Below are 23811 nucleotides of genomic sequence, written 5' to 3' on the forward strand. Positions count from 1 at the left end.
AAGGCTGGAGTCAGAACTGATTCGAGACAAGTTGTTTAAATGCTTGGATGTTGGTTTTGAAGGTATCCCCATCAAATTTTATTTATATGAGAAATACTAACACAAGAGACTTGGCTGCTTGGACTTGATTAAAAGTGACCCAGAAGGCTATTTTTAGGAAAAATATCAAGCAGTTTTCCAAATTGGTGCTGACTGCCCCACATAAGCACAGCAAAAGGTGAAGTCAGCTGTTTGTGTAGCTGTTTTTTTCCTGTTACAACAAGGCTGCGCAGCTCAGAGCTGCTCCAAGGTTCTGCTCTGTGCTCCGCTTGGTATGGAAAATGTGCTGGCACCCAGAAAATGCCTCCAGGGTCAACGTAACCTCCAGATTCACAATACGGTGCACATTTCTAATCTTTTCAGTAACCATTTGTGCATCATTTTGTAGGTTTTTCAGAAAGAAATACCTCTGAAGACCAGGGAGCACAGTACCATTGTGGAGAGCAGGTGGATCCTAAGGAGTTGCTGTTGCCTGGAACCATTTACCATGGGCTTGAGCTTTCACCTTCACCTTTCAGGTGGCATGTGTGCTAACAGGTAATCTGCAGTGTCTCTCATACTTCTGTACACTTCTTCTGACCTAAGAAGCCATATCATTCTTATGATTGCTCTCTGCTTCTAGGATTTCCCCTGAGGGTCTTTCCAGAAGCCACTAAATCTTACTAAGAAGCTTTCACAGCTTTCCAGCTAAACCTTCCATACCCTTAACTTAAGCAATCATATCCTCCACGTTAGCTCTAAACTGTTCCTTACGCCCTTGACTTGCTGTTCTTTTGGTGCCTCTGATGTCCCCAGGACAAAGTCATCAATATTCTACATGGCATTAACCTCAGTGTCTGGCCTGGCCAGCAATGAGGGCCCCTAAGCTGGGGAGGGATCCCCATAAATCAGTGTATGCAATCCTGTCTCCACAGGTGTGAAAAGCAAAAGTTGCACGGCCTACGATTTCAGTCATGTGGCATCTCCTTCGCGCTCTTCACATCATCTCAGAACAGCCCAACAAGACCCCAACCTCAACCCTGTCAGCAACTTCCCAAAATTTATTCCGCTTTGTAAGAGCGGAAACCTGGAAAGAGTCAGCATTTACTGCCCAGCTCAATGGCAGTTTCCCAGCAATGCTCAGGCTCTAGGCAAAGCCACGTTGATGTTATCTACACAAGTTGGCTTCTTCTTGCGATTGTGGACAGGCACAGGGTGTTGAGCACCCTCTGATCCTGGAATTTAGGGAATATTTTTTGCCCCTGTTCCTTACTTTCTTAGCCCAGGGATAGTTTTGTCTATGTATTTATGTATCTATGTATCTATAAATATGTATACACCTATAGACCTGTATTTCTATACTCCTATGTATTTCTGTATGCAAGTTTATCTATACAGATTTTACAACGGTTTTTATGACAGCCTCCTGGAGCTGTGTAGAGGCAAATGAACCCCACAGCTTTCATTTTTGCTATTTCCAGTATTATGTTCAAGGGGAAAATGAGAGCTTTTAAATCTTGCAACTGCATCGAACACTGGCAATGCCAGCTACAGGGATTACCAGGCCTGTGGCTGGTATTTGGAAAGCCAAGGTCGTGTCATCTATATGGTTCTGTGGCTTTAGCAGCACCGGTCTAGAGTGCCCCATCATGTGACATTCACGTGTTTCCAAGGCGAAATCAAGAAGAATCAATGAACTCAGACTGCTAGAACACAGGCAGTGATCTCTGAAGAGAGGCTACCCTCACTGATAACTGTACAAAGTTACTGCTAATATGTTCTAATAAGAGCAACGTCTGAATTTCTTAATTATTTTGACAAGCCACTACTAGATTGTATTTGACCAAAAAAAACGTGTTGTCCAGGAATTGGGAATTTTTTTGGTAACTGCCTTGGTTTTTTTGTTTGTTTTTTTTTTTTTACTATTTTAATGGAATATTGTTGTTTTTGAGATGTGAAATATGAGTCATGTATTTGTACCCAGGTGACACCCCTGTAGAGGTAGGTTCCCAGGGTGCCCACAGCAATTCATCGGTTAACAGATACGCAGCGGTTTTGGACTATCAAATTGTACGCTATGAACACACAGAGATAGTTATACAATAGGTATATATGTCTTCATTATCTGACAGTGACTTAAGAAAAAAGTGTTATAAACCAGTGTAAACCCTAGTAAAGCTGTCAGAAGAGAATTTTAAGGCTGCCAAAAAACAGTTATAAAGTTGGAAGTGCAACGATGCGGCTTCCTTTCAGCACACACAGGGGAAATGGTCTTTAATCAAAAGATCACAGCCTTTTTTTCCCAAGGAGTTATTGCATTTATAACAGTAGTGGGGTTCCTTCCTATATGCGTACATTTTCATAGCATGTTAGTTGCATGCACAGACTCCCTAGCCATGAAATCGTGCTGGTGGCAGTAACCCAAAGGGCACAGTCTTTGGGAGCAGTGTTCCATCCGAGGCTGGCAGAGTTGCCTATAGCGAGGAGGTGGGTTTGAGCTGGAACAAGGGCTTCTGCTCTCTTTTTTGCAGTCCTTCACACCAGCCTAAAAGCACATCATTCCAGATAACCAGCGAGCATCCACTGGACCAAGCTGGAAGCAGACCTGAGCAGCACCATTCAAAGGCAGATGCTACTCAGCATAGGCTGCATTTGTTAATTAACCCCAGATCAGCGCTGAGATGAATTAATAGCAGAGCCCAGGGAACAAGGAGTTCTGCCTGAGAAACAATAAAAATCCTCCTTGGCTGGTCATATAAGTCCTAAAACCCACTCTACTAAATGTCTGCCTGCTGCAGCACACAGCTGTGAGTGATACCCTGCAAGCTGCTGTCTCGGGGAGAAGAGGAGACCTCCTTCCCAGTTTGGGCAACAGCATATGTTTTATGCAGCTAGGGATTTATCAAATTAACCTGCTTGTTCAAATTAGAGGGGAGGGAGCAGGGAAAAAAAAGGACATCCAAAAAGGAACACAGCAGCTGAGTTGAAAGCTCTAGCCACTTATTTAAATAAGCAGTTCTAGCTAACGCAGACTCCCAGTGCTTTCAAATAGCTTTTTGTGTGGTCCAGGAACACCTGTCTCTCCCTCTCTAAATGTGTGGTAAAAAGAAGAAAGAAAAAAAAAGAAAAAAAAAAGTAGAAGAAAGAAAGCTTGCATTAATTTGGGTGCCTCTTTTTTAAGCCAGTCTGGTTTCTCCTGTCCACTGCTGCCAAGGGTAGGATTACCCAAAAAAAATCTTCACAGCCTGAGCAGCAGCCCAGTGTCTCTAAGAGCCAGGCCTGTGGTCCCAGGTTGCTCCCCTTGATTCAAAAAGGAATGAAATCAGGTCTGTACCCCAAATGCAAACTGGAAAAACTACAGGGAAAGGGGAATTTGCAAGTAAATTGAAATACATGGAACTTCTTATTGGCACTCCGAAATAGTGTTGGGAGAAAAGGGCCTGTAATGAGGTTGGTATTCCCTTTAGCATCTACCATTTCTGAGCAGCTGTTTATTATTGCCTTATTTTTTTCAAACATATCTTTACCCTTTCACTTTGACATTGCGTTTTCTCCCATATAGACGCAGAACCGTGTGATTGCACCTGCCAATCCAGAAATTGCCTGTTACGAACGAAGGGCATAAAGTTAAAGGAAAGTCTTAAAATGAGGACACTAGACAAAGACTAAGGTGACCCAAACCAAATTCCCATCCCTGCAACCTGTTTCTTTGAATCACAACTCTCATGCTCAGGTAAAGACTATGAACCCCTTAGGGCTGCTCCGGAGTCAGCCCACGGCATGGAGATGAAAGCGTGTCTGCAAACGAGTTAATGAACAGCTTCCCTCACCAGCAGCAGAGTTCATTACTGCGTATGGAGTGCTCTCCTGTATTATAACATGATGGGCCTAGATTAATTACAAACAAAAATTATCTGCTGGAAAGCCTGGCACTACTTCTTATAACTCAGGTTAAAAAATGCTTTCACATCATCCACTCGTGGTTTTTTTCTCCAGGACGTGTCCCCTTCTTTTTATGTTTGTATCCCCATCTAGTACTCAAACTAAGGCTGTGAAACTGCACATATTCCGACTTCTTGGGTTGTTTCCTCATCCTCATGTCCACCCCTTTCAAGGCAATATTTCGTTTTCAGAGGGCAGCCTTGTTGCAAACAGCATGTGCCACTCCTGTTGGCTTAAATGCTTTAAAATAAATAATTATTGCATCCTAATTGCTTCCCTGGTGGTTTCCAAAAGAACCTCTTTACATCTCGCTGTTCTTTTAATCTGTCACCTCCTTTACACCTGCTCAGGCTTTTCTAACAGCTCCAGTCCATTCCCAAGGCAGATGGCTGGGAATCAACTAAACCTCAGCTAACTTCTGAGGGTGAGTCAAACGACCTGCTGCCATGAGTTTACACCCAGTGAGATGGCAAACTGGCTTTCCAAAAGGATTTTCAGCTTGTCTCAATTCACCTTTTCACTGCAAACAGACACCCTGGCCAGACCTCCGGGTCCTGTTTATCAGCACTGGGTAGGTATGGCAGAGGGATGGCTGTGACTTTTGGGGACCACATGACAGTCCTTGATCAGACAAACCTTGGCCAAGACCCGAAGCTTTTCTCCTTGGTGCAGCAGCAGTGGCTGTGTGGGTGCAGATGCCTTGAAAGTCTGGTGTTTCTACTGGGGTTTAGAGCAAAAGGGTTTCTCCATCAACTATGTTCTGTTTCTCATCCAGACGCTGTGCAGAGACAGCCTTGATTTAGGGCAGCTGAAGAGGAAAGGTCCCCTCCCCTTAAAAAAAATCTCAAAAAACACCACATAATTCATCCCAGGGTACCCTCTTGATGTTGAATGCTGTTGTCAGGAGTAGACGGGAATATGCTTGATTATTATTTATTATTTGAAGATAGTGTCATTACGCCAGGGGTGCACATAGTGATTACTGAGAACATTTCCCTGGGGGCTCAGCCTCATTGACTACACTGCACTTCTACCCCAGCCGGTGGGAGATGAGGTGCTGAGCTGAAGGCGTGCTTAATTCTGGGCAGGATCAAGATCAACCCTACTTACATACGACATGATGACAGAGAGAGAAAAAAATCTGTCTGGGCTGTTTCAAAAGGTGGTGTTCTAGGTTTACTCTATTCCCCAAAGCATTTATTTAATCAGATGTTCCAAATCAATATGAAAAATACCAAGTTGATGTGGGAAATATGACAGTCCCAGCTTAAAAATCACCTCTGTTTAGTTGGATTCTTGAACCTAATTGATCCTGATATCGTATTGAAAATGCGAGGATGGAGAGCGACTGAAAAATTATAAGATCCCCGACTTCTGCCAGAAAGGACAACGGTACAAATAGGAGCACATACTACAAGCAGGAATCCTCATCATCATTTGCCTTAGCACAAAGCACCCCAAAGCCAGTCAAACCAGGGAGGAGGCCAGCACAAAGGCTCTGCACCACTGGGACACAGCTTTCAAGTTTAATCCCTCTGATCTCTCCGCACAATAATAAAGAATCGCTAACTCCTCCACAGGCTGTTTCTCTCCATTAATTTCTTCCTTCCTCCTCCTCCTGGCACCAGTCTCTTCAGCTGCACCTGGCCATCCTGGATGGAGCCCCAGTCATGGTAGGAAGATGTTTTACAGTCTGCAACAGCTGGGGTTCCAAAGGTGCTGGTCATCCAGGAGAGGAACTGTAGGACAAGCCTCTCCTGCCCCTGCAGAGCATGTGGGACTGTCTGGACTGTTAAGAGCAGTCTACATGTCCCTCCCAGCTCTGATCCTCCGTGCAAGGGAGAACATCACTGTATAAGGAATTTGGCTGCTACAGTCACAGTAATGGAAAGGGCCAAGGAAGCTGCATGCAAAAGCTCCATAATTCATTAATTATTTTCTTTTTAAGCATATTCTTCTAAAAAAGGACATAGAGATGTGCTCCTTCTTTAAATAACTTCAAGAATTAAAAAATGGTTGGTAAACCTACTTCAGCACAATCAGAGCTGAGATGGGTTTTTTACACTACTTTCAAAAGTTGAAATTCTCCCACAGTAATTGCAACTCTTCAGTAATTGCAGTAATTCTTCGTATTGCAACCATTTTGCAAGGTGTAGGCAGGCACAGAGCTACTCTTACTGCTGGACTTTCCTCCTCACCCTCGTTTACTGTCCTGGTCCCTCCTGCTGCAGCGTGCTTTGTCCTGCTGAGCCTTGCCTGAATCCCAGCTTCTGCTTCCACTTGGCAAAGGCCAGTTGCTCTCCTTTTAGCATCTATGTGGTAACTAACATGAGGTGCAAACCAAGATAAGACAAGACATTTGGATGTTTCTGCATGTGTTACGTTGAGATAAAATGTGGGGTGGCAGAACAGAGATTTACAGCATCGCCTGACCTGCTAACATGCATTAAAACCACTTATCTCATCTTCATGTGGATTTTTCTTTTCATGTATCCTGAATTAGCCAATATGTAGTAAAGCAGCACTTTTTTCTGCTTTCCTTTTTTTTTTTTCTTTTTCTTTTTTTTCTTCAAAACCACGCTCCCTGGCTTCATGGAAAGGGATTCTCTTTCCTGTTAGTTATTTGGGAGGTTTATGCCATCAGCAGAGGCTCAGAAGAATGTGCACTTGAGACATCTTCAGAAATCCCACATAAGCATTTGCTTGAGGAACTGGAAGAAAACTAGTCAAAAAAGAACTCTGAAGTAGTAGTACTCTGTTGTAGCCCATGGATTTTTGATAACTCTCAGAGAGCACTAACAAGTTCACTCTTAAGATGTTCTCCAAGTGACAAGCTATATTATTTTTGTTTTGCCTCAGCTGTATTTTTGTCATTCTGTTCCTGTGTGCTTTTTTTGAATAGAAACTAGACGAAATTTGCATGCTTTTAGGACATTTTCCCAAGAATACAAATTGGATTTCAGTGCTGTTTGGGAACAGCTCATTACAGCAGATTGTGTAATTACTGGTAAAGCAAACAGAAATCACCTTGCTAATCAACAGGGAATACAGATGGAAAAAACAATTAATGTAATCATAAGCCATTAATATTTACTTCACGCAGCAAGTTTTTAATTGTCACTTAAAGACAATCCAACACAAGGGCATAATTTAATTCAATTCAATTTTTAACTAGGGATAGAACGACTGTTTTAAATTGTTCATCTCAAACTCAGAGATTATTAGCTGCTGCTTAACTCGTCTGGCAATGAAGTATCCGAAGTAGAAATCTCAGAGCAAGCGCTTTCCAGGAAACTATCTTGGAAAATTTAATATCTGTATTTTTTTAAGCATTTAGTGAAAATGATGGTGTATTTAATGACTGAACATCCATGAGCAGTTCTCAAACAAGCAAACAGGAAATTTGGCAGCAAACAGGAAATTTGGAAAGCTGCTCAGTGGGGAATACAGATCTCTGAGTACAAACTCAGCAGCTCCAGGCGAACACCAAGAAACATGTTGCGTTATAACCATCCACAAAGGGTAAGGGGGGTGGGATGGGGGACGGGTGAGCCTTACATATTATTTTGCTTCTGTAAAAACCTCTACAAAATCCTGCCTAGTGGACTTGTTGAATAACTCGTTTGAGATGTCTGCCCTCCAAATCCATTGCTGATCCTTGCTTGAGCTATTTTGCAGACAGATACACTGCTTAAAGCTGTGGTGAGCCCCTGCCTCCGCAGCAGTACAGGAAAAGGGATGGAAGAAGCAATCCTTCTCCGTGGTGATTGAGCTGGAGAGAAACTGATGGTGCATCAGGGCAAAAATTGCAAACTAGAGATGATTTTCCCCTCCCTGCTTCAGGACACAGCATCAGGACCCACTGCTGGAGACAGCCGAAGGGGAAGGAGGCTGCCAGCATCTCTAAAATAACAATTTCCTAAGAAAACAACTTTCCCTAAGTATCAAATCTTGAAAGATGGGATAATCTTAGAAAGAATTGGTGGAGAAACCCTCATGTCCCCTCATCTCCAAAATCAGTAAATGACAATTGGGGTCTTTAAGCCTGGATGGGGACCAACTTTTGATCAATTAAATTGAACCCAAAAGCTGCAATGGAAATGATGGATTTTTGATAACGGACTTTTGTAGAGAGATGATATCAGTGCCCGTTTAAGAGGATTTTTCTGTGTATGCCACAGGCAATGAAACTTGGTTGTGACTGGGTTTTTTTTCCTAACCATTCTTACTGATGAGTTAGGGACTTCACATCCCTTTCCCAAGCTTCTGCAGGGTACTGGTCTCTCCCCTCTGGCTTCAGCGCACGATCCATGAGCGAAGAAGCTGTTGACTGCAACACCTCCAATCTTTGAATGATGCTAAGCTCCAGACTGATGCCTTTCCCGAACTGACCACTGCAATAGGATAATCCATCCGCTGTCAGCAGAGACTGGGGCAGAGCTCAGTATTAATTGGCTGAAGCTCAAACTAGATAAGCTGAAGATAATATTTATAGGTCAGAGGAAACAATTGAAAGGAACATCAAACACGACACCAGCCTGTACAACTGGTGGAGTTTATCTGCCTCTTGTTTTGAACCCCAACTGGCTCTGCCTGTCGCAGGACATGCCTGGTTGAGAGCAGTTTTCAGAAACATTCGTTCTGAATGCTATGCGCCTCCGTCTCCGGCCAAGTTCAGAGCCCTTGTTTAATCTGCTTTGTACGAAGAGCTTTTGATTGCATGAATGCTTGGAAAATATCTATTCTTTGTGGAAATATTTGCCTGTGCATCCTAGCAAAGAGGATTTTGCATAAACACCATTCCTGATGGTGATACTGATGTCTGTCTACACTTAGATATACCACGGTCTCTGCTTTTCCCTCATTTGAAAAGAGTTGTGGACTGTGTGCCCGCTGCTCCGGTTCATGAGCACAGAGAGGCTATATTTGCAGCGTACAAGGAGGTTACTTTTAGCAGTACGCTTATTATTTCCAAGGAGGTAACATGTATAGATGAACATCAATGTTGATTTTGAATCTATCCAAATTTCAGCAGACAGATTCTAAGGCATCTTTCCCAGGTGCCCTGAGTTGAAATGAGCCTGTATTTTGTGGTTTGGTTACTCCTTCCTCCCTTTCTCCCAAAGAAATCTGTTGCAGTGTTGCTGATAGGACTTAATTGTATTGCAGTGTATTTAAAAGCCCTTTCTCATGGTTTTGCTACACTAGCACACTTCTTTGAGATGCAGAGAAGCCCATTATCAGAGATCATCCTTCAGGGATTCTACATCCAGCAAAAATAGCTCTTGGTTTGTAGATTACTGTGTGTTTTGATGTTCAGGCTTTGCAAGACAGAATTTTATTTAGTAATCCACAATTGTCAGATGCATCCTTTGCTGTTCCACTGGCCCAAATCAATGTCGAAGGTCTTTCACAAGGCAGGGTAAATAAATAAATAAAATAATAATAATAATAAAAAAAAATCTGATTCAGCAGCAATATTCTTATACCACCCCGGGTTCACTTCTCATTTAGAAATAGTGAATACTTGCAAATTTTGAGCTGGTTTTATGAATTATTCACAACAGAAAAAGGAATCTGAGTTGCATTTGTACAATTAGAAAACACAGATGATAGATGGTTTCACATGTCCAATGAAAAATCAACCGTCACAGCTTGAATTTTGAATACTGATACCAAACTGCTAATGAATAATCTGCAGATCAGGAATTTTTAAGTGAATAATTTTCAACAAACAAATTTGAGAAAATCAGACAAGTGGTTCATCTGCTTCTTTTGGAGCAGCTAATTCGCCCATTCACTCCCTTCTGCAGCTCAGTTGCAGTGATTTGGTTCTCAAAGGACCAAAAAGAAAATGTAAATTGAAGTAAAAAGTTTGCTGGAAAAATGATAGCAAGTTCCTCTGCCAATTCAGAGTGGCAGGGTGGGTGAGCAATAGGGTAGGAGACGAGCATCTGTTAAATCCGCTAAAAATATAGTACCAGGTTCTCATAATCCACATTGGGCAATGACTTTGAAGAAAAAAAAATGGGGCATGGGGGAAAGCTTTAATCATTGAGAACACTAAAGAGCAAGCGATTTCCTAGAGTCAATCAATTACTGAAGCAACTCAAAGGTGGAGCAACTTTGTGGCTAGATCTGGAGCCTACAAGAATGACATTTAAATGTGGGTTAAGAAAATAAAAACCTCTGGGTCAGTGAGAAGGCTCTGGGGTGGGTTTTCTGGGGATAAGAGCGGGCAGTGGTCACCTTTCCCCCATAGCACTGTTTTATACCGTACGTGCTCTGGACGTGGGGCCAAGGAGGTGAAGCCCCTTTCCTCAGCCCACCTGTGGCTGCCTCTACAATCTGTCATTATACTTACAAACCCCACCAAGAAAAGGCAAACCTGTAGCTGAATTTTGGGGTTACATACTAACTTTGCATTCTTGTGTAGCTTCCAAGAGGGTATTTCTCATGGAGGAAAGAATTTAGAAAGAAAAAAACAGTTTTTGTTTTACTGTCTTTGGTATTAATTAGATGTCATGCTACAAAGTACGTGTTTCTAGCAAGTGTGGAGATTGTTTCAAACTGTTAATGATGCAGCAGAGCTCCAGATTGTTTCAGTGAATTCATCGTGCAAAGTGTTGCTCCTGTCAGGAAGACTTCTACTTATAGTTGTGACAATATTCAGCCCTCATCCAGCCCTTCTAGTCTTTGGAAGCTCATTAAAACCTAACTTCAACAACAAATTCCTGGAAGCCCATATAATACTTTAGATGAGTCCTATTAGTCCCATTTTCGCAGATGGAGAAACCAGGAAAGAAAAGCTATGTCTTGACCCAAACCACAGAAAGCACAGTTTTCAGGGTTGGGCTGCAACTTAGGAACTGGTGGTTTCCAATTTTGTGGTTAGATAATTAAACCAGGCCTTCCTCCTCTATTGAAGCTAATCTGTGAAAAATGAATGCCTTCCCTTTAAGAGGTTTCCAAGCATGTATGCAAAGAGGAATTTATGACCTACAATATATGTAAAGAACTTCCTTCTCATAAATCAGTTTATTAAAGCTCTGGAGAAGCTTCCAAAGGCTCTGATCCAGCAGCGCACTTAGACATGTCCATAACTTCAAACAAGTAAATCGTCCTGTTGAAGTGCTCTCCTGGACTGGGGCCATAAAAAGTGCAGTTCTCCCCAGAGTCAAGTTTCAGACGTAAAATGGGGAAAAATAATTTAGCAAAAGTTTAATAAGTTACACAGTCCTGGCAAAGCTCTGCCAGTCTTCCACATTTATATCTCAAGCTAATAAGAAACGGCCTCGGGGAGATAATTGCCTCCTTATTGATATGCCGTGATGAAATGTTCAACCTCATCTGGAGGATTTGGCATTGCTGGCTTTTCCTGAATTTGACAGATCCCACATCCAGACAATGTGGAACCTTGGAAGGGACATGCCTGGTACTAGCAACACTCCTGGGGCATGAGCTCCCTTTTGTTTCGACTATTACTTGCTTTTAAGGATTATCCTCCCAGCAGAACCACGTGTTGGGATATTTCAAGTATTTGGAGTATTTTGTAAGGTTTTGAAATAGTGAAATCACTTTGACAAGAGGACTATTCACACCTTCTTCTGGACTCCTTCACTGGTAAATACTTGGGAGATGGCACTGAACATACTGTTATGGGCCGCTGGCAGCCTCGCTGGGAAACTGCGCCAAGGACAGCTTCTCTAATCTGCTGAAAGACTTGTGTGTCGAGGTCATGTGGAGCATGCTGGAGGTAACTGGACCTGGTGCTAGCTGGGAGTGTGGAATGAGATGTTAAATGCTACAAGGAAGAGTGAGTTCCTAGGGACGAGAAGGGAATGTGACTCAAATTAGCAGGGTGACACCTCTATGCGACGACACAAAGCGGTCTTCTCTGCACGCTGATTCCTGGGGGTGCACAGTTACATATCAAGACCTCCTTCGAGCTTTGCCTAGGGTTGTTACTCAGAATCAGAGTGACAGCTGTCGTTTTGCAAATGCAAAGCTGCCAGACTTAACAGCCCATTCTTATGCACTGTAAAATCCAACATAAGAAGCATCGTAGTTCCAAAATGATACTTACATCGACAATAAGGAAGTCCAACCAGCACCAGGCATTGGTGAAATACTTCTTGAAGCCATAAGCCACCCATTTCAGGAGCATTTCCAGGACAAAGATGTAAGTGAATATTTTGTCAGCATATTCCAGCATGGTTTTTATGTTTTTTCGATCTTCAAGGTAAATATCTTCGAAAGCCTGGAAGTACAAAAGATTGATTAAAACTTCTCCTAAGCTGTGTTGGAAAGCATCAGTGCTCCACTGCAAGTCTGTAGCATTATTTGAAGGGATACCATGTAGGGTTTATGATTCTGATGTATTTTAATATTACCATCAGAAGGAGTGCACAGGCACACAGAGGACTGACCCTAACCTACCAGAGATCTGTTCAGCTTTCCCCTGTAATGGACATATGCTTAGCTATCTCTCTCCAACCTCTTCTGGCTGTGCTGACTAGACATCTTCTGAGTGTAAGAAAAGCTTAAGCACCCTAACTTTGGGAATGTGCATCTGTGAGCAAGGTGCCACCCCAAACTGCCCAAGGGCACCCTACCCCAGCTCCCGTTGGCTGTGCAGCTGCTATCAGGGCATCTCAGATGTCCCAGGGCATGGGAATCCAGTCTTTCAGAGGCAGAATCCGACCCTTACATTTAGTCAAAACTGGCTTATTGCTAATGATGACAAATTGGGTTATTAACCTGCCTGTGTAACAGAGTACCAGAGTTCCCTGGCTTCTGTTCAGCCATCACATTTCAGGTAGCTACAGCTATCTGCCTCAACAAATGCTCATTATTATTCACTTAACAGAACAATTATGTTTTAAAGGTCAAGGTATCTATCTACCCATCTCATCTATCTCTAACTAATCTTAGGCAGGCCATCACCAAAGGACTTTCAGTATCTGTATCAAATGCAAGCAACTTAATAACCCCTTTAAATTATTTAAGATATAAACCAATATGTCTACTAATATAAAACAAAGTTGTCTTATAATTTACCGTTCACTTTATAATGTATGTCAAGTAAAATACAGGATCCTAGTGTCAGGGCGGTGCATATACAGCCCATTTTGGGGCTTCTAAGTCGAGCAGTGTTTATGGTCTGCTTCCCCAGCTCCTTACACCAGCTGCTCCCGTGTCCTGTAACCTGGATAACCCAAGCTTTGATATATTACTCTCGTCCCATCGTATGACCCAGAGCACTTGGCAGCAAGAAACAACACTGTTTGAGAGGGTCTGTGCTAATCATCTTAATTATCTGCATTTACATTTTTCAAGATCTGTAGCTACTTTCTGAGGAGCTTCAAAAAGTTAGCAAACACCCAGTGCCTGGAGATACAAGAAGTGTGTTACTTGTCACTCAAGCGGTCACACTGCTCTTTTGCCTGCCAGGGAACAGTAATTAAAGTGACAAGAAAGGTTTGGCACCCTGTGCCAAAGCTTGTCCATTTGTCCCCACACTTTGGGGTGACGTTTTCGCTGCAACTCAGTCTCCTATCTTGCCTTCAAAAATGATATTTCAAGGGTGTGAAAGAGCTGTTGGAGAAAGCCACAGAGAACAATACATGTAGAGACTGGAGTTTATCACTTCTTGTAGGGGCTCACTCACTTTGTCAGATGACTTGCTGTACTTTGCAATTACTGCAAAAATAACAACAAACTATTTAGAGTGATTTCCTCCTCTCCCTCCTTTGCTCTCCCTGTTTTCTACTAACTTGTCAAAAAGTACATTGTGTTTTGTCTACTACAAGCACTTGTGAGGAAAAAAAAGCTTAATAAGGCATAAAAAATGCACTACCTGAATGCCTCAGGTGTGCTGTACATTCTGCACAAGCTAGGGATATTAGCCAAACAACACAACTCTGGTGTTTTGCATTTCTTCACATTGACAATAGATGAAATCTTTGTGATACAAAACATCCTTAAGGGTTATTTATTCTGCTTTGCTTCATGTGTTAAAAAAGGAGTTAATCAGGATACCTGCAGTGTTATCCACAAGTACTATTTAAAACACAGGCTTCCAGTTGGGGTGCTTATGGTTTAAATGCATAAGAAGGGGGTTTGGATCTTTTGCAGTAAGCTACAGCTACATTCTGATAGTTAAACTACCAAACACAAATATATGTTCTTAAATTCCCTTAAGAATTTAGTATGTCCCAGGGATGTAGCCAGATGAGCTCAGTTTTTGGAAGAGCTCACCCCAGAATAACAGAAGAACAGAACTGCGCTGCCTCCAATGTCTCCAGTCCAAATACTGAAGCACAGTGCTGATATATGAGAAAATGCAGCATAATTTGCCCTTATACAGAATCGCGCTGGCTAAATTGAAAATCACAGAAAGTAAATGAATGCATGCAATGAAAATTAAATGAGATTTATATCGCAGCGTTCAGTATCCAAGGCACTTTTAATTACATATGTAAGGAAGTGTATTCATCTAAAGTGTATTATAGCAAGCGACATGCCCCCTTTAAAATGTGTTAAAAAATAACATGCTGATTCTCAAGCTGGTGCAAAACCTGTCAGACTCCATTGATTTCAGCAAAGCTATGACAATTTTCAGAAGCCTACTATTTACCCAAGTTTTTCAGCCTCTTATTTTTCATAATAAAATAAAATCCCCTGGGTGAAATTTCTGCCCATCCCTGGTGGACCTAGAGAACAGTCCATTCCTTTGCTTTTTGCATCAACGTTTATGCACTTCCGCCTTCTTGTCTCCCTGCAGAGACTTTCTTTAAACTACATAAACCCACTACTTCTGTGTTTCCCCCTTTTTTTATTTTTTTTTTTTTTTTAATTTTTTAGGCCACTGATAATCTGTGTTGCTCTCCTCTGGAGTTTCTTCAATTAGCCCATGTCTTTCCCAAAGTGCAATGCCCAGAGCTGAAGCCAGTGCTCCAGCTGAGGCCTCCTTGATGCCAACTGGAGTGGAAAAACATGCTTATTTATACAGCCCAGTGGGGTGTTGGGCTTTTGTGTGGTGCTGTGATATAGTTTACTCTACCCTGTTTGTTTCCTGTTCTCTTTCCAGCTCTTTTTAGTCAATCTGCTACCTTACCAGTCATCCTGCTAACGCCTTCTGCCCGTGATTGCCTCTGATGAGGTGAAGCAGGCACCTTTCTAATATGATGCTCCTCTTTACTATTTAAGGCAGATTCATCCATATAGCTGAAGTTAATCCTGACCCCCAGAAATGCACAGATAACTTGTCCAAACATGGCACTGCCTGTGAATTTAGTAGGTTCATTTCTTACTCCATCACTAAGGAGATCAGTGACCACCAGACCAAAGCTTGGAGAACTCTTGAGATACACCGTTTGCTCTATGCTTAGGGAAAAATCTGGCAGAAATCCTATCAATTTGAGTGACATTCCTGACATGAAAATGAGCAACAGGAATGTATGTTGCCATCACTGCAAAGAGCCCAGGGCTGATAATACAGAGAGGATAATGCCAGCACATGGTGGGATCTCAGGAGGAGAGGATCCCTTATCAGGGTCCTGTGCAATGGCCACCCAGCCTCCCATACATACACATTCGGATGCAATCTGGAGCCATCTGTGCAGGGAAGGTACAGGGGTTTAAGCTAAGGTGTATTCAAAACATGGAGCCCACTAGCTCCACGGGTAACACTGATTCAGTGTCCCCTGCTTCTTTTATGATCTTGCTTTGCTCATTACAAAATGTGCTAAAAAAAAAAAAAAGAAAAAAAAAAGAGAGAGAGAGAGAAAGAAAAGGAAAAAAAGCCATCCCTGGAGCAAAACACAAGCCTCCAGATGGGAACTACCATGGAGCAGTGATGGGATGCTGAAGTAGTAACACTGTGATACTTCCTCACACAGACATGCTTAAGGATTTGCTTTTCCAAACATATGCATGCCATAATTTTATGTTATAACAGGAGAAAGATCCCCACCATGGTAAAAGCAGGTGAAATCAGGAAAGCTGAAGACCTGTTTTGGCCCCAGATATGCTTGGCTTTGAGAAATGATCAGTAAGGGCTCATAAGATCTTAGAGACAGCTAACTGGAAAACACCTCTGAGACCCATGTCCACCTTCAACCAGCTAGGAAATCCTGTTACATTTACCAGGGCTCCACTGCTCAGCAGGATCATGAATATGATGAAAGTTTCAAACCAGTTGTGTTCGACGATTCTGTAGCAGGTTTTCCGCAGCCTCCACCAAATTTTGCCTGGAAATTTTGTGATGTCCACTGAACAGCATGGGAAGAATCGCACGCAAACTGAAAAGGAGCAAAACAAAAATAAAGCAATTGTTTAAAAAGCCCATTTAATTCTTAGAGGTGCAATAAGGAGTTGACAAACAAGATTTCTTCTAGCAATAAGCTGCTTGCTGCATGGAGTCTTTCCTCCCTTGTTTTTCTCACCAACCTCTTCTGCTCTGCCTTTTGCTTCCCCCTCTCACTTCTCTATTAAAAAAAAACATTCAAAATCACTTAAAATGTGCCCCAGTGACTTCTCCCAGTGATTTTTATGATACAGAATATGTTGACCATGAGTCACTAGTGACCTAGGTCAATCACATTGCCTTGGTTGAGCTCAGACAACACCCCTGGTCAGGAGTAACAACTCCAGCACCAACAGTTTCCACATCTTTTTGAATGGAGGAAGGATATTTTCTTGGTACTATGATACCACTAGAATTACTGATTAAAAGTGTCAATCTGATGAAAGGGAGATGAGGGGAGAAGGTGCTACAGTGCAGATGGGACCAACGTGCTGAAAAGACTCAAGAAAGCAAAAGCAGGAGCAGATTTTGATCTCTTGGACTCTCATGAGTTTAAACAAGGGATTAGAACAACTTTGGAAATGTCAGCAGAAATTTAGACATCCAGGCCACAGGAGGTTCCCTGCTCGTGCTTCATAGTGCTTTCTGACCTCAGTGACAAATAGTGTGTGATAGTTAAATGCTGTGGTTGCAATGGGCACCACACAAGGATTTCTGATAGGCAAAACCATGGCCATTTTTAGTTTCCTTACCAACATTCATTTGTTACAGCAAAAGGATATTACCATTGGTAACGGACAGATCCATCTCTCCCATTTTAAAAAACACCATGGGCATCACCTTGTGCTGGATAAGAACTTAAAACTGTGTGAGAGGACACTCTGGTAGCCAGGACTTTCCTTTTCCAGGCTGGCCATTCAGCCTTATGTCAGGAATTTGCCTGAAATTTCACAACTTTTGCTAATGAGAATGACCCTCAGAAAACCTTTATTTTCAAAAAGCAAACTTTTTACCCTACATTTAATCCATGTGTTGTATAGAAAGAGTCTTAGTTGTGGAGCTTTATCAGTCCCATCATAAGAAAAAAAAAACCACAGGCCAACTGCCTCCATAGCTAAGTTGGCCAAGGTCACTAACATGTCTTGAAGCACACAGCAACTGCTCAGAAGTGACAAGGGAGGGCATCTCACTGTGCTGATGTAATGCAATGTTATTGCAAATAGAAATAATATTTAGGCAAGGAAGCTCAGGAAGGAAAGAGGGTGAGTGCCAAGGTTAGGCAGACAGCAGGTGCTGCTAATTCAAGGTGGCATAACTGAGGCGCTTGAGCTGCATGTGATGCACAAGGAGATCAAGTGCAACTCCTGGGATGCCAGGATTCCCAAGAAGCTGGAAGTGGGGCTGTGCTGGCAGCAGGCTCATCCAGGAGGAAGAGAGATGCTAAGTCCGCTATGGTCCTTCTGGCACTTTCTATAAGTTTGTATTACCTCGGATCCCTGCTATGGAGCAGCAGAATTGTAGGATGTTTCATACATGAACCATGTCCAGAGCTTCCCTCTCCCTCCCATTTCTGAGATTTTGGTTAGGTGTAGGCTCGTGCCCTGTGTGAGGTTTTGGTATGGGACTAACAGGATAGTAAACCATTTATGCAAAGGTAATGGGACAATGATGCAAGTAAATAACTGTCCTCTAAATGCCTGCATCACACAGATAAGCGCCAGTTCCCAGTTTAACACTGTATTCTGGGATTCAGAGAAATTCTGGGCTCCATTGAAATACACTAAATTAATCAAACTATTTGAGAAGGACATAATGCTAGGAGAAGATAGAAATGTAAGAACCAGCTCTGTGCCTCTTTGTAGGTCAGGTACCACTCCAGCAAAGGCAAGTATTATCTTTCTAAGCATTTCAATCCTAACCACCAAAGAATCACGTCAAAGGATAAAAGGATATCACATTAGTCACTACTTTTTTGCTAAAACCAGTATACTGCTCTTAGATGGTAATGCGTGTGATTTGGGTATATTTTAGGAAGTAGATACATGGAACAGACTTCAGGTGTGCAGTACTGCATAGTACCAGGGTCCCTGAGCTAACATACTCATAAGCTCTGCTTAGAGATGCCCATGAAGAATAATCCCACCAGCATGACATGACAGAGGGGACTTTTAGTTGCATCTCAGCAGCACTGCCAGAAATCTCTTACACTACTTCTTATCCCACAACCTGTAGCATCGTTACCATATTTCAGATGTCTGCTCCACAATCTGTGCTGGTATGCAGGTATGCTGGCAACCTCACTGTCAACTCAGCTTTGGATCAGGAAGACCAAAAACATGGTCTCAGAGCCCTCATTTGTCATGTGAACAGCCTAATGAGTATGTTGCTCATGAGGTAAATGTGGATTTCTCAAGTTAAGCTGAAATCCCCCTTTGTACTGGAAGTAACCTTTGCTTCTAGCAGAATAAACTTTCCATGAGCTTACCTCCTTCCCGTAAACAGTTTAAATTTGGGGAAAAATCTGCTTTTTTCTGACTTCAAACATTTGTCTAGAAACTTTCACCTCTTTTCTCCTAAGTTACTTCCTAGATGGGTACTTATCTTTTTAGTCTTTAGATGAGTGCCTGGTCTCAACTGGTGACAGGCATGACATGCTCTGTCACACTCGTACAGAACAGAAATGCCCTGCTAGTACTGATGGAAAAGGTTGGGATCTTCCAAGAGGTGGTTTTCCCCACTGTAAGACAGTTGGATGAATCATTCCCTGGAATAGTCTGCCTCTGCCTTTCCACTACACAGGAAGCCTACATGATTACCTGAGCCCAGTTTCAGCTAAAATTAAGGGATCACCTTCAAATTAAACACTAATGAGCAGGGCACTATGAATTCCAAAGTCACTTCATTTGTGATGGAAAATACCTACAAAATGGTAAAAACAGGCTATTGCTCATTCAGTCAGCTTCCATCTGATAATCTACAGGTACAGAGAGGTAGTTTTAAAGACAGAAAGCCAGCTAGGACCACTGATCTTTTTTTTTTTTTTTTTAATGCTCTTTGATGACTTTCATACAATTCTGATCTGAAAAAAAGTCCTAGTTACTGCCGGTAATACCTTGCAAAATCCAAAATAGCTTCTCAGATGAGTCAGCCCAAAATCACACCACTATTAAATCCCATGGTTTTGATTGAGCCCAATTCAGAAATGTTTAGACCAGATTCTGATACAATTATGGATGTGAAGTAGCACTTCCTTGAATAATCATGCTGGCTGCAATTCAGATGAAATGCTATTTTTAACTATTCATAAAGCAAACAGAAAAAGAGAAAATGGAAAGAAAAATAAGAAAACTGACCACAAACTGGTCTTTTAATGAATTGGTAAAGTTCTATTTCCATTTCAAATATTCTGATTTCCCCCACTGACTGTTGTTTAGTGCCTGTGCTTTCCTGGACTCTCTCGTAATGGTGGTAACCTACTGTTCTGGTGACCTTGACCCAAGCTTAAATGCTGAATTAGAAGCTTCACATAACCCAACAAAAAAGTTTACTTGACCTCAGTCAGCATTCTAATAGGGTTTTTCTCCCCCTCATTTCTGTGAAATCAAAATAATAAAAATATTCCAGTGTGTCTAAGGCATGAAGTGGTTGAGTCTCTGAGCAATCATCACTCCAGCTACCTTCTATAACAAGGCAGGCGGTCAGCAGAGCCCAGCTTCAGGTTTTGCAAGCTACTTTATCCACACGAAGAAGACTATTCATTAACACCTTTTAGCACAGCAAGTGTCAAGGCAGGAATAAATCCTTTGGCATTTCTTATAGCAGCATTACTCATACGGCCTTGTCTCATGGATCTGTGCTATCCCCCTGAAATCAATGCTAGTAGGGAACGCATTGTGCAGAAGCAGCTGACCACCTTGTAATTTAGTCAGGACTTAGTTTTGCTGCTGTAATTCATGTTGAGCTACATCTTTTTTGAGAGCAAACTGACTCATTTCCACCATGATCTTTTGGGTAGTAGGTTACTGCTCAACAGAAACACAGAACAGCAGAAAAAGCCCCCGCAAAGGGTCAAGTTATTTGCAGGTAAATCAGTGGAGCTGCACAGACCTGCACCAGTGGTTAACTTGTCCAAGAACAACATCTGGTTTCAATTCACTTTTGAACATTACATACCATTTCTCAGGAATCAGAGACCTATTTCCTAAAAAATGTTTCCAAATGCACCGGTATACCATGATATTATTTACATGTTGTTTGTTTTTATAACAGGGGAATTGCTCCCTTCAGTCACTGGGGTGTCCTATAGCACAATCACAAACTGCAGATTAAGACATGTTCTAAACAGCAGTCTCCACTGCAGGCGTGACACAGAAAGCTCTTACTTAAGCATCTGCCACAATGATAAACAAGATACTAAAAAAAAAAGAAGGACAAAAAAAGCAGCAGGAATTTAATTTACAATGCATTTTGTGTAAGTATTTCTTTAGTTCCACATTCACATTTTCTAGCCTGGTGCATTATAACTATGAAGCTCTTAGATGTGATCGCATTACCTTGGTGTATTGGGGAAAAAAAGTCTTTGTGAATGTGGGAGCTGTACAGCAAACATTTCCTCCTGCATGCATGACAGCCATGCTTATTGATTTCAGGCTTTCTAGTAAAGACTTTATGAATCCACTGCTTGTTCACACTAATATATGCATTTAAATTTACATTAAATTATTAAATATGTTTTGGATGGATTGGGCTGCTGATCCTCTTCAATAAACTGGGAAGACCAACTGATTTCCTCTATACTGTGGTCCAGTAAGTCTGGTACCTTGTGTTCAAACCGCAGCAATTTTGTTACTACCTTTACACAGGAATTCCTAATTATGGGGACATTCATCTTTAGAACAAAACAGTATTTTGCTTAGCTTTGAATACTGGTTACAGCATTGCTTGGTATGACACAAGGAAAATACAGCTTCCTCAGCATAAACTCGAGTAGGTAAGTATTTATAATGTGGTTTTTATATATATACATGTGTGTGTGTGTGTGTGTATGTATGTATGTATGTATGTATCTGCCAAGCTGGGTTTCCAATGGCCAGTCTGCCTGGCTGTGCGTGCTCCAGCAAGAGAGCAATCCTGGCTGTAGTCCCTTTGGAAGTCCCCAGCTGTGTCCCCATGCTGGAGAGAACCTGATCTCTGTGGACCCTCCTTATTTAACCCCTTTCTCGTCTTCTGGCCCCACTAACCCACCAGCATGCCTGGTGGGGTTTTATCCTGTGCAGCTCTAGGGCTAACACAGAAGAGATCTGCATCACTGTCTCCAGCATCCAGGTACCTAAAAATCACATGGAGATTTGAGTCCTGTATGACAATCAGGTTCTGCCAAGAGAGCATCTGACCAGGCCACAGTCTGCTCGATGTTTTTGCTCTCCCAAGGGGTTTACAAGGGTACGTTTCTTGTTTATCTGCTGCTACTCTCCTCAAAACCTATCCTCTTGGAGGTCACTACAAATAATGGTGTGATGCCTTGAAGCAAAGGCAGTGAGCAGCCTGGTCTACCGCTGATGTCAGCCTTGCTTTGAGCGAGGGGGTGGATGAGTTGAAATCTAGTGGTCCTGTCCAACCTGAGTTAATTTAATTCTGTGCATGCAATAGGACTGTAAGAGTCTTATCATGTCTGAAAATTGTATACAACAAAATGCTAGCATGCCCTTCCTGATGGAAAAGTGCACTGCATCTCAGGTATTAAGGCTAGAAAAAAGATATACTTTAAAACTTGGTTTTGTTCCAAGATTTTTTCCTAGGATTAAAATGAACCCATTTTGTTGGGCTTGGTTTAGTTTTACTTAGCTTTTGAAAATCATCTGGTGGTGGTCCCTGTAGCTTAGTTTAGATTTGTTCAGTTTAATGATCTGCTTTTGCTCCTCTCTGCTCTTTCATCTCTCAAGAGCCGCTAGTTGTGGGTAGGGGAGGGCATGACGCAGATCCCATAATTAATCAGAGAAACCTCTCTTTAGCACATGGCATTTTCCAGCTGCAATAATCGCTTCTGCATGGTCACATGAAAAAGGGGGTTTGGGTGTCCTCAGTGTCACGAGTTGCGATCAACCACGCATTGAGCAAGGTAGCTCATTCTCGCACGATCATCTGACGATACTCCCTTGAAACCTTTGCCAGCGGGCTGTGCCCGGGGAATTACGCTTAAGGACATGGTGAAAACTTTCTCCTATTAGGGTCTGGGAGAGAGGAGCGTGCTGGGGCCAGGGGGGCTCTCTTTGGATGACCTTCTGCGAGACACAGAAGATAATGTCCAACCAGACAGTAATTTTTGATGCAGAGAAGGCATTCCAATGGAGGTAACAGGACAGGAGTGTTGCAAGGCATCTGGAGGAAAAATACCCAAATAGCTGGCATTGCCTAGATATTGTTTTCCCATCAACTGGCAACACGAATGATCTCTCCATTTCTATCAGGTTTTTCCCAGCAATACTTGCTAGCTGTCAGAGCTGTGACCCTACCTTGGCTTCACATTTCCTGACCCAAGAATGTTCCCCATTGACCCTAATCAAAGCTATTTTGAGACGATAACGAATTAACAAGTCTCCCCAAGAAAAATGACCTATGGCTTATCTGGGTCACCCAACTCCGGGAAAACTGTGACCTCAGGAAACTTTCAGCAACTATTTCAAGAACATGCATTATCTTCGTTGCCTTTGTTATCTGCAAAAGGGGGCTGAATCCGGAACATATTTGTTCAGGACATAACCTATGCTGGATGTGTTTAGAAATGTCATAGTTTTTAGATAGAAGTCATAGAATGTCATAGAATTTAGATAGCTGGTGAGCTAACAAGTTAAGAACTTAACCCTCCCCCTCTTGCTGTTCCTCTTCATCTCACCTAATCTCCTTCTTTCACAAATATTAGCTGGTCATTATCCCAGATACACCAAATATTGTTGTAGCTCTTTATTGCAAGCCAGTAAAGGCACCGCTAGATTAACTTGCCCTTCAGGCCCTTCAATACTTCATTGCAGTACTTTATAGCCTTGTCATATCTTAGCTAATTAGACTGTGGTTTGTTGGCTTGCTACTGAAATGACAACTGGATGAGGTTTAATTGCAATGGTAAGTTTGGTTAAAAATAGCAGAAGGTATTTAATAGAAGAAAAGGATAGGAAAATACTTTATTTCCCTACATAAATAAAAGCTAATGTTAATGTCATTGCTACAAGAATAATTTGGACTTGCAGTTTATGGCACTTTGACTTGAAATTTTACGCATGAACGTTTACATGTCAAGTTTATGCATTTTTGCCAAATCCCTGAAGAATGGGACCAAGTTTAGTCTACACAGCGGCCTTTGAAAAATCGGCATGGATATGAGCTGCATGGGAAAGCAGAGTAGATATGGTGGGGAGGACATCACCCGCAGACACATCCCCAGCGCCCCTGGACACCCTGCACTGGGCAAAGGGCTGGGAGCGGGTTCTCCTTCAGTTCCCATTGAGGGCTCAAGGCTCAGCTGTCCATAGCCTGGGAGAACAGGA

At 42.2% G+C, this 23811-nt stretch overlaps 1 protein-coding gene across 3 annotated transcripts in view; it reads right to left on the reverse strand.

Annotated features, from left to right (window-relative positions):
• Window positions 1–23811, reverse strand: part of LOC121087401 (sodium channel protein type 5 subunit alpha-like) — a 178173-nt gene that overhangs the window by 27134 nt on the left and 127228 nt on the right. For all 3 annotated transcript variants that reach the window (XM_040592378.1, XM_040592377.1, XM_040592376.1), the window contains 2 exons: window positions 16111–16265; window positions 12047–12220 (listed from right to left, as the gene is read on the reverse strand). In XM_040592378.1, the coding sequence (XP_040448312.1) occupies window positions 12047–12220; window positions 16111–16265 (329 nt within the window). The remainder of the gene's footprint in view (window positions 1–12046; window positions 12221–16110; window positions 16266–23811) is intronic.

Source organism: Falco naumanni, chromosome 4 (genome assembly GCF_017639655.2).
Source record: "Falco naumanni isolate bFalNau1 chromosome 4, bFalNau1.pat, whole genome shotgun sequence".
Taxonomy (NCBI): Eukaryota; Metazoa; Chordata; class Aves; order Falconiformes; family Falconidae; genus Falco; species Falco naumanni.